General features: G+C 37.9%; 1 protein-coding gene across 2 annotated transcripts in view; it reads right to left on the bottom strand.

Moving 5' to 3' along the window:
• Positions 1–17,649, bottom strand: part of LOC117315575 (collagen alpha-1(X) chain-like) — a 39,777-nt gene that overhangs the window by 426 nt on the left and 21,702 nt on the right. For both annotated transcript variants that reach the window (XM_033869820.1, XM_033869819.1), the window contains exons 6-9: positions 17,372–17,458; positions 12,797–13,105; positions 7,760–7,903; positions 3,695–3,855 (exon numbers count right to left, since the gene is read on the bottom strand). In XM_033869820.1, the coding sequence (XP_033725711.1) occupies positions 3,695–3,855; positions 7,760–7,903; positions 12,797–13,105; positions 17,372–17,458 (701 nt within the window). The remainder of the gene's footprint in view (positions 1–3,694; positions 3,856–7,759; positions 7,904–12,796; positions 13,106–17,371; positions 17,459–17,649) is intronic.

The raw sequence follows: 17,649 nt of genomic DNA, 5'->3' as shown, positions 1-17,649 counted from the left end.
ACCGAGGGCGAGGATTTCAAGTCGCCAAACACGAGGCTTGTCGAGCGTTTTGCAGAAAACAAATCTTACTCTGAGGGTTGAGAATACCGTCTTTCATTCCCAATGGGGTCAAATTCTACTTTAGTGCCCGAATGTAAAAAAGATCAAATTTCACCTTAGTCCCCGAATGTGAAATAGATAAAATTCTATACAAGTGCCCAGATGTAAAATAAATTAAATTCTACTTGAGTTCCCGGATGTAAAAAAGATCGGATTCTAACTTCGTACCCCAATTTAAAAAAAAAAAGGATAAAATTCTATCTCAGAGCCCGGATGTAATAATATATAGTTTAACCTTTTAACCAGGTGAGCGATACAGGCCCTCTGGGCCTCTTGTTTTTGTATGTTGGGGTAAATGTGAGTGTGCTTGTAATGTTACTAGTCAGCATTATGTTGGGAGATGATAATGATGATGACAGTGATCTAGCATATACACAGAAAAAAACACAAAACATCATCTTACTACCGGTATCTCATGTCATTCCTGTTCTACAGACACAAAACATCCTCTTACTACCGGTATCTCATTTCAGTCCTGTTCTACAGACACAAAACATTCTCTTACTACCGGTATCTCATGTCAGTCCTGTTCTACAGACACAAAACATCCTCTTACTACCGGTATCTCATGTCATTCCTGTTCTACAGACACAAAACATCCTCTTACTACCGGTATCTCATTTCATTCCCGTTCTACAGACACAAAACATCCTCTTACTACCGGTATCTCATTTCAGTCCTGTTCTACAGACACAAAACATCCTCTTACTACCGGTATCTCATGTCATTCCTGTTCTACAGACACAAAACATCCTCTTACTACCGGTATCTCATTTCAGTCCTGTTCTACAGACACAAAACATCCTCTTACTACCGGTATCTCATGTCATTCCTGTTCTACAGACACAAAACATCCTCTTACTACCGGTATCTCATGTCATTCCTGTTTTACAGACACAAAACATCCTCTTACTACCGGTATCTCATTTCAGTCCTGTTCTACAGACACAAAACATCCTCTTACTACCGGTATCTCATTTCAGTCCTGTTCTACCGACACAAAACATCCTCTTACTACCGGTATTTCATGTCAGTCCTGTTCTACAGACACAAAACATCCTCTTACTACCGGTATCTCATGTCATTCCTGTTCTACAGACACAAAACATCCTCTTACTACCGTTATCTCATTTCAGTCCTGTTCTACAGACACAAAACATCCTCTTACTACCGGTATCTCATTTCATTCCTGTTCTACAGACACAAAACATCCTCTTACTACCGGTATCCTCATGTCATCCTGTTCTACAGACACAAAACATCCTCTTACTACCGGTATCTCATTTCATTCCTGTTCTACAGACACAAAACATCCTCTTACTACCGGTATCTCATTTCAGTCCTGTTCTACAGACACAAAACATCCTCTTACTACCGGTATCTCATTTCATTCCTGTTCTACAGACACAAAACATCCTCTTACTACCGGTATCTCATTTCATTCCTGTTCTACAGACACAAAACATCCTCTTACTACCGGTATCTCATGTCATTCCTGTTCTACAGACACAAAACATCCTCTTACTACCGGTATCTCATTTCAGTCCTGTTCTACAGACACAAAACATCCTCTTACTACCGGTATCTCATGTCATTCCTGTTCTACAGACACAAAACATCCTCTTACTACCGGTATCTCATTTCAGTCCTGTTCTACAGACACAAAACATCCTCTTACTACCGGTATCTCATTTCATTCCTGTTCTACAGACACAAAACATCCTCTTACTACCGGTATCTCATTTCATTCCTGTTCTACAGACACAAAACATCCTCTTACTACCGGTATCTCATGTCATTCCTGTTCTACAGACACAAAACATCCTCTTACTACCGGTATCTCATTTCATTCCTGTTCTACAGACACAAAACATCCTCTTACTACCGGTATCTCATGTCATTCCTGTTCTACAGACACAAAACATCCTCTTACTACCGGTATCTCATGTCATTCCTGTTCTACAGACACAAAACATCCTCTTACTACCGGTATCTCATGTCATTCCGTTCTACAGACACAAAACATCCTCTTACTACCGGTATCTCATTTCAGTCCTGTTCTACAGACACAAAACATCCTCTACTACCGGTATCTCATTTCAGTCCTGTCTACAGACACAAAACATCCTCTTACTACCGGTATCTCATTTCAGTCCTGTTCTACAGACACAAAACATCCTCTTACTACGGTATCTCATTTCATTCCTGTTATACAGACACAAAACATCCTCTTACTACCGGTATCTCATGTCATTCCTGTTCTACAGACACAAAACATCCTCTTACTACCGGTATCTCATGTCATTCCTGTTTTACAGACACAAAACATCCTCTTACTACCGGTATCTCATGTCATTCCTGTTCTACAGACACAAAACATCCTCTTACTACCGGTATCTCATTTCAGTCCTGTTCTACAGACACAAAACATCCTCTTACTACCGGTATCTCATTTCAGTCCTGTTCTACAGACACAAAACATCCTCTTACTACCGGTATCTCATTTCATTCCTGTTCTACAGACACAAAACATCCTCTTACTACCGGTATCTCATGTCATTCCTGTTCTACAGACACAAAACATCCTCTTACTACCGGTATCTCATGTCATTCCTGTTCTACAGACACAAAACATCCTCTTACTACCGGTATCTCATGTCATTCCTGTTCTACAGACACAAAACATCCTCTTACTACCGGTATCTCATTTCAGTCCTGTTCTACAGACACAAAACATCCTCTTACTACCGGTATCTCATTTCAGTCCTGTTCTACAGACACAAAACATCCTCTTACTACCGGTATCTCATGTCATTCCTGTTTTACAGACACAAAACATCCTCTTACTACCGGTATCTCATGTCATTCCTGTTTTACAGACACATCATCATCATCATAAAACATATTACATCAGTAAGCAATAGACAATCATACATATACTCTTATACATTGTATGTGTATATTCCTGATAAAAAAATCATCTTCACACACATACACAGTCCCCCTCCAGTTCCCTGGTAGCCTGATCAATCCTGTCAGTGCTCAGTTTCTGTGTTGGTCATATCAACTCTAGCCACGTCAACTGACACGATTGACCACGCTCCACACTGATCAAACCATTACACACATCTAACATATACTCGATTGACCACGCTCCACACTGATCAAATCATTACATACATCTAACATATACACAAAACAAAACAAAACAAAACGAACAAAAAAAAAACATACTTGAACATTCACACAATCACATACATCATCCGACTATCTATCAAATTTCACTTAATTTTACTGCTCTACAAACATCATCATCAGCAGCAGCAGCATTCTCATTACACATTTCATCCTCATCACATATATATATCAACATCAATATAATAATCATGAACAATAACATTCATTACGATAGGTTACGAAATAAATCAAATTATACTTTAGTGCCCGGATGTAAAATAGATCAAATGACCTTAGTGCCCGGATGTAAAATAGATCAAACTATACCCCAGTGCCCGGATGTCCAATTCTACTTTAGGTGACAAATAAATCACGCTTTACTTTGTACCCGGATGGCAGGTGATATATTAGTGCCTACCTTGGCGATGAGGCTGAGGTGAGCTATTTGGATGCCGTTCATGTTGTACCAAAAACTTGCACAATACGTTTTTGTGTGGTCGACGATTGGTGACACCAGGTCCGCTTTATGTCCAACTATATAGCTGGACGTCTCCAGGTACATATAGTACCCCTCTTTACCTGGAACATAGACCGAGCCAGCGGTATATATAGTACCCCTCTTTACCTGGAACATAGACCGAGCCAGCAGTTTATATATTACCCCTCTTTACCTGGAACATAGACCGAGCCAGCAGTATATATAGAACCCCTCTTTACCTGGAACATAGACCGAGTCAGCAGTATATATAGTACCCCTCTTTACCTGGAACATAGACCGAGCCAGCAGTACATATATTACCCCTCTTTACCTGGAACATAGACCGAGCCAGCGGTATATATAGTACCCCTCTTTACCGGGAACATAGACCGAGTTAACAGTACATATAGTACCCCTCTTTACCTGGAACATAGACCGAGCCAGCAGTACATATAGTACCCCTCTTTACCTGGAACATAGACCGAGCCAGCAGTACATATAGTACCCCTCTTTACCGGGAACATAGACCGAGTTAACAGTACATATAGTACCCCTCTTTACCTGGAACATAGACCGAGCCAGCAGTACATATAAAACCCCTCTTTACCGGGAACATAGACCGAGCCAGCAGTACATATAGTACCCCTCTTTACCTGGAACATAGACCGAGCCAGCAGTACATATAGTACCCCTCTTTACCTGGAACATAGACCGAGCCAGCAGTACATATAGTACCCCTCTTTACCTGGAACATAGACCGAGCCAGCAGTACATATAGTACCCCTCTTTACCTGGAACATAGACCGAGCCAGCAGTACATATATTACCCCTCTTTACCTGGAACATAGACCGAGCCAGCGGTATATATAGTACCCCTCTTTACCGGGAACATAGACCGAGCCAGCAGTACATATAGTACCCCTCTTTACCTGGAACATAGACCGAGCCAGCAGTACATATAGTACCCCTCTTTACCTGGAACATAGACCGAGTTAACAGTACATATATTACCCTCTTTACCTGGAACATAGACCGAGCCAGTGGTATATATAGTACCCCTCTTTACCGGGAACATAGACCGAGCCAGTGGTATATATAGTACCCTCTTTACCTGGAACATAGACCGAGTTAACAGTACATATATTACCCCTCTTTACCTGGAACATAGACCGAGCCAGCAGTATATATAGTACCCCTCTTTACCTGGAACATAGACCGAGTTAACAGTACATATATTAACCCTCTTTACCTGGAACATAGACCGAGCCAACGGTACATATATTACCCTCTTTACCTGGAACATAGACCGAGCCAGCGGTATATATAGTACCCCTCTTTACCTGGAACATAGACCGAGTTAACAGTACATATAGTACCCATCTTTACCTGGAACATAGACCGAGCCAGCGGTATATATAGTACCCCTCTTTACCTGGAACATAGACCGAGTTAACAGTACATATAGTACCCCTCTTTACCTGGAACATAGACCGAGCCAGTGGTATATATAGTACCCCTCTTTACCTGGAACATAGACCGAGCCAGTGGTATATATAGTACCCCTCTTTACCTGGAACATAGACCGAGCCAGTGGTATATATAGTACCCCTCTTTACCTGGAACATAGACCGAGCCAGCGGTATATATAGTACCCCTCTTTACCTGGAACATAGACCGAGTTAACAGTACATATAGTACCCCTCTTTACCTGGAACATAGACCGAGCCAGCGGTATATATAGTATCCCTCTTTACCTGGAACATAGACCGAGCCAGCAGTATATATAGAACCCCTCTTTACCTGGAACATAGACCGAGTTAACAGTACATATATTACCCCTCTTTACCTGGAACATAGACCGAGCCAACGGTACATATATTACCCTCTTTATCTGGAGCATAGACCGAGCCAGCGGTATATATAGTACCCCTCTTTACCTGGAACATAGACCGAGTTAACAGTACATATAGTACCCCTCTTTACCTGGAACATAGACCGAGCCAACGGTACATATATTACCCTCTTTATCTGGAACATAGACCGAGCCAGCGGTATATATAGTACCCCTCTTTACCTGGAACATAGACCGAGTTAACAGTACATATAGTACCCCTCTTTATCTGGAACATAGACCGAGCCAGCGGTATATATAGAACCCCTCTTTACCTGGAACATAGACCGAGTTAACAGTACATATAGTACCCCTCTTTACCTGGAACATAGACCGAGCCAGCGGTATATATAGTACCCCTCTTTACCTGGAACATAGACCGAGTTAACAGTACATATAGTACCCCTCTTTACCTGGAACATAGACCGAGCCAGCGGTATATATAGTACCCCTCTTTACCTGGAACATAGACCGAGCCAGCGGTATATATAGTATCCCTCTTTACCTGGAACATAGACCGAGCCAGCGGTATATATAGTACCCCTCTTTACCTGGAACATAGACCGAGTTAACAGTACATATAGTACCCCTCTTTACCTGGAACATAGACCGAGCCAGCGGTATATATAGTATCCCTCTTTACCTGGAACATAGACCGAGCCAGCAGTATATATAGTACCCCTCTTTACCTGGAACATAGACCGAGCCAGCAGTATATATTTTACCCCTCTTTACCTGGAACATTAATCTAGCCAGCAGGATATATATATAGTACCCCTATTTACCTGGAACATTAATCTAGCCAGCAGGATATATATATAGTACCCCTATTTACCTGGAACATAGACCGAGCCATCGGTACATATATAACCCCTCTTTACCTGGAACATAGACCGAGCCAGCAGTACATATATATAGTACCCCTATTTACCTGGAACATTAATCTAGCCAGCAGGATATATATATAGTACCCCTATTTACCTGGAACATAGACCGAGCCATCGGTACATATATAACCCCTCTTTACCTGGAACATAGACCGAGCCAACGGTACATATAAAACCCCTCTTTACCTAGCACATAGACCGAGCTAGCAGTACATATAGTACCCCTATGTACCTGGACGTCTCCAGGTACATTCAGTAAATAGATACATATCAGCATTTGTTCTCGTGTTTTGGCTGAAAGCTGAATTGCTAATGTTGTTTCAACTACTGTACACATGAATCAATATTGTGATTATTAAGACTATAAACATCTAACCCTAGATCCTTTGATTTCTGTTTTCACAAAATCATAAGATATACAAACAGATAATGAAACAAATATATAGCTTGGTAGGGAAAGCAATAAACTGACACCTTTACATAATATATATATATATAACGATAGAATTATTAATTAGTATTGTTATTGGATAATATATGCCAAGGGATGATATACATACTTAGTAGCACACGATAATAAAATAATGAGTTATAGATATAAGCAAAGGGTATGAGTAATAGATGTAGGTAATTATGTACCCTACTATTATGACGTCATACAATGATGTACCGAATAAAATTCATAATCCCCTGAAGAGCGACACGATATACATGTAGCCGCGGAATTACTAGGGAGACAGCAGTCTGTGTTTGACTTTTTATTTTGTTATTATTTACCGTCAAATGGACACTTTAACTTTATTCTAGGTAATCTATATAGGTAATCTATATAGGTTATATATAGGTAATATATATAGGTAATATATTTAGGTAATATATTTAGGTAATATATATAGGTAATATATTTTGGTAATATATATAGATAATATATTTAGTTAATATATATAGGTAATATATTTAGGTGATATATATAGATAATATATTTAGTTAACATATATATATAATATATTTAGTTAATATATATAGGTAATATATTTAGGTGATATATATAGGTAATATATTTAGGTGATATATATAGATAATATATTTAGTCACAATAGCGCTTTCAACATGCATGTTGAAAGCGCTAGTGTGATCTATAAAGATATATATAGGTAATATATATAGGTTACATATATAGGTAATATATATAGGTAATAAACATAGGTAATATCGCGGTGTACCGACCCCTTCCAACCGTATGGTCAGTGTCGGGCCCTGTAGATGTGGAGTCGGTTGGGCCAGAATTGCGAGTCCAGTCAAGGTCATCCGTCGGGCTCTGTTTCCAATTACATGTGTTAACCTCAAAACTACAGTCGTACTGTGTCACACCTGAAATAAATGAGAGACACGTGACTACAGGTGTAAGGATTAAATATTGTGACTACCGGTGTTAGATAAAGTATTGTGACTACCGATATTAGATAAAGTATTGTGACTACCGGTGTTAGATAAAGTATTATGACTACCGGTGTTAGATAACGTATTGTGACTACCGGTGTTAGATAAAGTATTGTGACTACCGGTGTTAGATAAAGTATTGTGACTATCGGTGTTAGATAAAGTGTTGTGACTACCGATATACGATAAAGTATTATGACTACCGGTGTTAGATAAAGTATTGTGACTATCGGTGTTAGATAAAGTGTTGTGATCATCAGTGTTAGATAAAGTATTGTGACTACTGATATACCATAAAGTATTATTACTACCGGTGTTAGATAAAGTATTGTGACTATCGGTGTTAGATAAAGTGTTGTGACTACCGGTGTTAGATAAAGTATTGTGACTATCGGTGTTAGATAAAGTATTATGACTATCGGTGTTAGATAAAGTATTGTGACTACCGGTGTTAGATAAATTATTGTGACTACCGGTGTTAGATAAAGTATTGTGACAACTCGTGTTAAGATAAAGTATTGTGACCACCGGTGTTAGATAAAGCATTGTGACTACCGGTGTTAGATAAATTATTGTGACTACCGGTGTTAGATAAAGTGTTGTGACTACCGGTGTTAGATAAAGTATTGTGACTATCGGTGTTAGATAAAGTATTATGACTATCGGTGTTAGATAAAGTATTGTGACTACCGGTGTTAGATAAATTATTGTGACTACCGGTGTTAGATAAAGTATTGTGACAACTCGTGTTAAGATAAAGTATTGTGACCACCGGTGTTAGATAAAGCATTGTGACTACCGGTGTTAGATAAATTATTGTGACTACCGGTGTTAAGATAAAGTGTTGTGACTACCGGTGTTAGATAAATTATTGTGACTACCGGTGTTAGATAAAGTATTGTGACAACTCGTGTTAAGATAAAGTATTGTGACCACCGGTGTTAGATAAAGCATTGTGACTACCGGTGTTAGATAAAGTATTGTGACTACTCGTGTTAGATAAAGTATAATGACTATCGGTGTTAGATAAAGTATTGTGACTACCGATGTTAGATAAAGTATTGTGACTACCGGTGTTAGATAAAGTATTGTGACTACTCGTGTTAAGATAAAGTGTTGTGACTACCGGTGTTAGATAAATTATTGTGACTACCAGTGTTAGATAAAGTATTGTGACAACTCGTGTTAAGATAAAGTATTGTGACCACCGGTGTTAGATAAAGCATTGTGACTATCGGTGTTAGATAAAGTGTTGTGACTACCGATGTTAGATAAAGTATTGTGACTACCGGTGTTAGATAAAGTATTGTGACTACTCGTGTAAAGATAAAGTGTTGTGACTACCGGTGTTAGATAAAGTGTTGTGACTACCGATATTAGATAAAGTATAATGACTACCGGTGTTAGATAAAGTATTGTGACTACCGTGTTAAGATAAAGTATTATGACTACCGGTGTTAGATAAAGTATTGTGACTATCGGTGTTAGATAAATTATTGGGACTACCGGTGTTAGATAAATTATTGTAACTACCGATATTAGATAAATTATTGTGACTACCGTGTTAAGATAAAGTATTATGACTACCGGTGTTAGATTAAGTATTGTGACTATCGGTGTTAGATAAAGTATTGTGACTACCGGTGTTAGATAAAGTATTATTACTACCGGTGTTAGATAACGTATTGTGACTACCGGTGTTAGATAAAGTATTGTGACAACTCGTGTTAAGATATAGTACTGTGACAACTCGTGTTAAGATAAAGTGTTGTGACCACCGATGTTAGATAAAATATTGTGACTACCGGTGTTAGATAAAGTATTGTGACTACCGATGTTAGATAACGTATTGTGACTACCGGTGTTAGATAAAGTATTGTGACAACTCGTGTTAAGATATAGTACTGTGACAACTCGTGTTAAGATAAAGTGTTGTGACCACCGATGTTAGATAAAGTATTGTGACTACCGGTGTTAGATAAAGTATTGTGACTACTCGTGTTAAGATAAAGTGTTGTGACTATCGGTGATAGATAAAGTATTGTGACTACCGATGTTAGATAAAGTATTGTGACTACCGGTGTTAGATAAAGTATTGTGACTACTCGTGTTAAGATAAAGTGTTGTGACTATCGGTGATAGATAAAGTATTGTGACTACCGATGTTAGATAAAGTATTGTGCCTCCCGGTGTTAAGATAAAGTATTGTGACTACCGTGTAAAGATAAAGTGTTGTGACTACCGGTGTTAAATAAAGTATTGTGACTACCGTTTAAAGATAAAGTATTGTGACTACCGGTGTAAGATAAAGTATTGTGACTACAGTGTAAAGATAAAGTATTGTAACTATCGGTGTTAGATAAAGTATTGTGACTACCGGTGTTAGATAAAGTATTGTGACTACCGGTGTTAGATAAATTATAGTGACTACCGGTGTAAGATAAAGTATAATGACTACCGGTGTTAGATAAAGTGTTGTGACCACCGATGTTAGATAAAGTATTGTGACTACCGGTGTTATATAAAGTATTGTGACTATCGGTGTTAAGATAAAGAATTGTGATTATCGGTGTAAGATAAAGTATTGTGACCACCGGTGTTTGATAAAGTATTATGACTACCGGTGTTAAGATAAAGTATTGTGACTACCGATGTTAGATAAAGTATTGTGACCACCGTAGTTAGATAAAGTATTGTGACTATCGGTGTTAAGATAAAGAATTGTGATTATCGGTGTAAGATAAAGTATTGTGACTACCGATGTTAGATAAAGTATTATGACTACCGGTGTTAGATAAAGTATTGTGACTACCGGTGTTAGATAAAGTATTGTGACTATCGGTGTTAAGATAAAGTATTGTGATTACCTGTGTTAGATAAATTATTGTGACTACCGGTGTTAGATAAAGTATTGTGACTACCGGTGTTAGATAAAGTATTGTGACTACCGGTGTTAGATAAAGTATTGTGACTACCGGTGTTAGATAAAGTATTGTGACTATCGGTGTTAAGATAAAGTATTGTGATTACCTGTGTTAGATAAATTATTGTGACTACCGGTGTTAGATAAAGTATTATGACTACCGGTGTTAGATAAAGTATTGTGACTACCGGTGTTAGATAAAGTATTGTGACTACCGGTGTTAAGATAAAGTATTGTGACTACCGGTGTTAGATAAAGTATTGTGACCACCGGTGTTAGATAAAGTACCGTGATTATCGATGTAAGATAACGTATTGTGACTACCGGTGTTAGATAAAGTATTTTAACTACCGCTGTTAAGATAAAGTACTGTGATATACTTCTTGAGATAAAAAATATGTTTTGGCCAAAGTTATGGCAAATGATTGAGTCACATCAGGCCAAGCTGCCGCTTACATATCGATATTGTTCTTATTCGTCGTTCCATACAAACTGATTAAAAGTATTATAATTAACTAAAGTAAGTTTAACCAGAAGAAGACTGGAACGTCAGTGTCAGCTTTTGAAGACACGTACTGAACAATTATCATAATGGCAGTCACTACTGTACATGCCTTGTTAATGCTGATGTAGTACAAAGACATAGTTTTCTTATCGTTTTATCAAAAGACAATGGTAAAATAAGGGCGTGTTCGTCGGTATATTAATCTTATTAGAACCTCAAGTTTGACAAAGGGAACTCGGGTAACTGATGGATACTAAAAAAAATCCAAGGTTCAGCCGCTCGAAGATACAACCTAAACCTCAGTCGCCAAAACGCTGATGCAATGAGTAAAAGCAGGAATATCTATATGTAAATATATTCCTTACTGTTCCTATCATGGTATTCATATATACCCTTCATTGAATAGACAAATTGACATTTCCGTTACTCAATTGACAGATAGACATTCTCGGTGTTGTATCGATATATTGACATTCTCAGTGTTGTACAGATATATTGACATTCTCAGTGTTGTACAGATATATTGACATTATCAGTGTGGTACAGATAGACTGACATTCTCAGTGTGGTATCGATAGATTGACATTCTCAGTGTTGTATCGATAGATTGACATTCTCAGTGTGGTACAGATATATTGACAATCTCAGTGTTGTACAGATAGATTGACATTCTCAGTGTTGTATCGATAGATTGACATTCTCAGTGTTGTATCGATAGATTGACATTCTCAGTGTTGTACATATAGATTGACATTCTCAGTGTTGTACAGATAGATTGACATTCTCAGTGTTGTACATATATATTGACATTCTCAGTGTTGTACAGATATATTGACATTCTCAGTGTTGTACAGATATATTGACATTCTCAGTGTTGTACAGATAGATTGACATTCTCAGTGTTGTACAGATAGATTGACATTCTCTGTGTGGTATCGATAGATTGACATTCTCAGTGTTGTACATATATATTGACATTCTCAGTGTTGTATCGATATATTGACATCCTCAGTGTTGTACAGATAGATTGACATTCTCAGTGTTGTATCGATATATTGACATCCTCAGTGTTGTACAGATAGATTGACATTCTCGTTGTTGTATCGATATATTGACATTCTCAGTGTTGTACAGATAGATTGACATTCTCAGTGTTGTATCGATATATTGACATCCTCAGTGTTGTACAGATATATTGACATTCTCAGTGTTGTACAGATATATTGACATTCTCAGTGTTGTACAGATAGATTGACATCCTCATTATCGTATCGATAGATTTACATTCTCAGTGTGGTATTGAAGGATGTATTTATAATGCTATGTACGGGTGAATATACATATCGTTGATGATTACGAGCGATACCTGCCAGGTTGATTGTGTTAAAATACTCACCGTCTACTTTCAAAGAAATCGTGGCTTGGATAGTATTTCCGGTTTGGGATGTCGCAGTACACCGGTATCTTCCGGTGTCGTAAGCATACACTTCCGGTATCGAAAGGATGTTAGTGTCCGTGGTGACGTCATAACGAGCGCTCATCGGAACGCCTATTTTCTCCCAAGTAATTGTCTGACCAGGAGAAGGCGTGGTCAAACACTGGAGGTGAACAGGGTCAAGAATTCGGACGTGGTCAACAGTTCCGGTAATCGACGATTTCGTTGTCCCAATTGTTGTTGGTACTGTTGTGGTCGAGACAAAATTGCCTGAATGACAAAAAAAACAGCGATTAAATGTTTCTAATAGCCATAAACTTTTGATACGAAGAACGGTTTAAGTGATTTTTTACCCTAGTTTTGGGGCTGAATTTCGACCCCTTTCCCACTGCAAAATTACTTTTTTCCACATCAGTGTTGATAACTTGCTGGTTTTATTTGTCAGTATTCCCTTAAACTACGCTAAGTTTGCCAATTTCAAGGCCCCGTCCCATTAAAGGAAGTGTACAAATCACTGCGGCCTTCGTCTTAATAGTGTGATACATTCGTGTATGTTATTCGTGGTGACCCCTTGAAAGGCAGTTTGTCAGTTCGTATTCGGACTGAACAATTGCACACACACACATTTTGGCACTTGTCCTGTACAAAACATAAAATGTAGACTGATACTGTTTATATGTCAGCGTCCCAGTCAGCGGCCTCATGTCATTCTCAGGTTCGGTAATCCGCTTATGTTTGTATTTACTGGAGACGATGTAGTAACGTTTTGGAACCGAACGAGTTTCGATGATAAATACTCTTCTGGGTGGTCAAACAAGGGAGATAATAAGTGTTATACCTCTGCTCTCTTGCGTTACCTATCGTAATACTTATATTCGAAGTAATTTAAATGATGTTATTTTCATGCACAAACAACTACAAAGAACTGTACGGACTTCCTAAATGAAGCCATACTTCAGACTCATCAATATTGATTTGTAGGGGTACTCCTGAAAAGTATAGGGATATTACGTCCGGAGATACCCACCATACAAATCTAGGTCAGTTTGGGTAATGTGACAATCTCAAAGAGACAAGGTCGTGATAACAGAACCACTATAGATATATCAAGAAGAGTCGAGTATGTCCGACTCCATACCGCATAAATAAATAGGATTAGCCCACCGAAACGTTCACCACACTAACTTATGGACGTATATCCAATCGTAATCCGAAGGTTTCTGGAGATTTATCTGCCTTTCAATTTGTCCATATCAGATTTTTAAAAGGCCGATAAAACACCAGAAACCTTCGGAACAATGCACGCGTAGACTGGAATACCCAGGAAATCTACAAGATAAAAAACCCACGAAAATGAATGATTTCACAGTATTTTTATATAGAACATTATAATACGTATGTGATTTATTACATGCATGGTACTTGATATTAATACATCTATAAAATTTTAGTACATCGTTTTAAAGTCTTGTTAGCGATTGCTGCGTGTATGATAATGCTTCAGGGTTTCTTTACAGTTAACGTGGGAGTGCGGTCTATACATTGATAGTCCAGTTGATATCTGTCCAAACCTTAAATGTCTAAAAGCCTCTAGCGTATGGTAAACATGGAACATAAACATATTAAGATTCTCCCTAATGGCGAGATACACCAATCTTAATAGCATTAACAGTGTATGGTAGCGACACTTAACTCTTCGGATATGAGTTTATGTAACAAAATACATAGAGGATATCTAACAGTGTCTTCAGTAATACCAAATATATTTCACGAGTGGGGCTAATATTTTGATATTTTTCACGAGTGCGCAGCACGAGTGAAAAATATCAAAATATTAGCCACACGAGTGAAATATATTTGGTTTTACTGAAGACACTGTTAGATATTCTGTTTATTACATTTTTTATCAACGAAACACTACCCCGTATGCTAACTAGGACTACAGCGATAATTTGTAAACAAAAAAAGTAGTTTCCCCTGTCCAGGTGCTGACATATATGTCGGGCTTTCTGATTGGTCAATTATTTTGGTATTTTCTAATCATTAATTTGATTGGTCAAATCAGCAAAAGTGATATTTTTCACTAGTGAAAAATATGATATTCGGAGTTACAAAGACTGAAAGAAGGTGAAGAGGTTAAGTTGCATCAGAAGTTCATTCTAGTATCGGAGGACTTGTTTAATGTCCGGAATATGCAATGTATATAAGGCCTTTGTAATCCTTTGTTTATTATAGAGTGGGTGTATCTTTTGTTATGGTGGCTTCTAGTAATTGACCTCTGAAGTGATGCCTGTCCTGATATTGTACAGCCATATTTCTAGAGAAATCAATGAGAGGGTTTATATGAGTACGAAGATAATTTCATATCATTTGCGGAAAGAAATTCATCCCAATATGGCGAAAAGTTAAATTTCGTTATCTTGAACTCTAAAAACGCAAAGAACTTATTTAATTAGAAGTAAAAATCCTTTACCGACATTCAATGTTGTATATTAATTATGCTCAGTTATCTCGGATTTTCGGTATATCTCGAAATTCTTCATTAACCACTGAATCCGAGATAACGGGGTCCGACTTTTTTTCAATTTGAATAAATTAAAAAAGAAAATCATCGTGATATGCAAAGATTAATTTTGTCTTGATTTTAATTTCTCTTTAGTAAGAATTTCTTTCGTTGTCATAAAGAGACTAACCACTATCCAACAATTTCGTTATGTATTTAATAATCTTATTCGAGCATGTTATCATTACCAGATGTCAGTAAAAGTTCAGGAAAAGGTCAGGAAAAAGATATCATGATAATGTGCCCCTGGCATTGTTTGATTGCTGGATGTTTAGACGCGTAGACAGCAAGGATCAGTCTAAGTGTAGTAGTTAGTGAGTACCTCACTGAATAATATACCGGGAGGCCAGTCGCATGCCATCTAGAGAAATGAGGGTAAAGTGCCTTGCCAAAAGACACAACCATGACAGCAAGCATCCCGCGAAACACAGACAGACACGGGTAAGGAGCGTCGAATCACGCATCTAGGGTCTCATTTCGGAGGTTATGTGGCCAGCGCTCAAGACGAGTTATCGCCGCCCCGTGCCTGTAATACGACATTCCGGTGTCAATACAAAAGACTTGGAGAGATGTCCTGCTAATAAACCAGTAACGTGACTTTCCTGTGACAGTATAATTTTCCGTGATGACACAACCATTACAACACAAACTGACCCGTTTCTTAGATTCCCGAGAAACCTAAACCGACACAGGTAGGAAATCGAACCAAGCCCCCTGAATCTCCACCCCGAGATAACTTGGCCGGGTCTCCAGCTGATCGAGTTATCATGGCCCCTGTATACAATCATATTCGTTAAAGAGTAAAAATGTATACAAATCCTAACCTAACTAGATCACGGAAAGCCAAACAAAACTTACGTCAGACATCTTCAATTACGGGGGTCCAACTTAGTGTGAGTTATCCTCAGGTGTCTGCATCAGATAGGTATTTATAGAAAAAAATACGAGATGTCGTCCTTGAATGACCGCAGCTGTTGATAGGACGTTAAACAACCCAAAACCAAACCCTATATGATATGATTTAATACTTGTGAGATATATAGACCGACTTTTTAATTCATATTTCCCTTAAACGTTCTAGGAATACGCTATATTCCAGCCTCTCATTCAGTAATCCAGATTGTCAATCCTCCATGATATATCTGTATTACCCTGAATATGCCTGTATTACTATGAATATGTCTGTATTACCGTGAATATATCTGTATAACTATGAATATATCTCTATTACCATGTATATGTCTGTATTACCATGAATATGTCTGTATTACCATGAATACGTCTGTATTACCAATGATATGTCTGTATTACCATAAATATATCTGTATAACCATGAATATGTCTGTATTACCATGAATACGTCTGTATTACCAATGATATGTCTGTATTACCATAAATATATCTGTATAACCATGAATATGTCTGTATTACCATGAATACGTCTGTATTACCAATGATATGTCTGTATTACCATAAATATATCTGTATAACCATGAATATGTCTGTATTACCATGAATATGTCTGTATTACCATGGATATGTCTGTATTACCAGGAATATGTCTGTATTACCGTGAATATGTCTGTTTTACCGTGAATACGTCTGTATTACCAGGAATATGTCTGTATTACCATGAATATATCTCTATAACCATTTATATGTCTGTATTACCATGAATACGTCTGTATTACCATGGATACGTCTGTATAACCATGAATACGTCTGTATTACCAAGGATATGTCTGTATTACCATAAATATATCTGTATAACCATAAATACGTCTGTATTACCAAGGATATGTCTGTATTACCATAAATATATCTGTATAACCATGAATATGTCTGAATAACCATGAATACGTCTGAATTACCATGAATCACCTACCTATTGGGTATTATAGTGTGTGTTGTTATACATGATTATGCTGATAGGTAGAAAGACTTAAAGCCAATAAACTATCAAGCTATTAAACCTTTGCACGTGCAGTCTTTGTCGAGGATAACTCCTGGAGGCCCCACATGTCCCGGATCACCCTTCTGACCTTTTGGTCCTTGGGAACCTGAAACGGAAAAAAACATTGAAAATTACAATATCTTAGAGACGGTAGGAATCGCAGTATGGAACTTATATTGTCGATGTAGCTAACTTTCCCTTAAAGATATGTCAGATAATGCATTAAGGAGCCAAACCTAGAAATCGCCATCCCTGCCCTGTTAAAACACACACAACCCTCATCCTCTACAAAACATC

This window comes from Pecten maximus, chromosome 17 (genome assembly GCF_902652985.1).
Source record: "Pecten maximus chromosome 17, xPecMax1.1, whole genome shotgun sequence".
NCBI classification, from domain to species: Eukaryota; Metazoa; Mollusca; class Bivalvia; order Pectinida; family Pectinidae; genus Pecten; species Pecten maximus.
The sequence above is the reverse complement of the archived record's forward strand: the minus strand, read 5'-3'. Positions and strand labels throughout refer to the sequence as shown.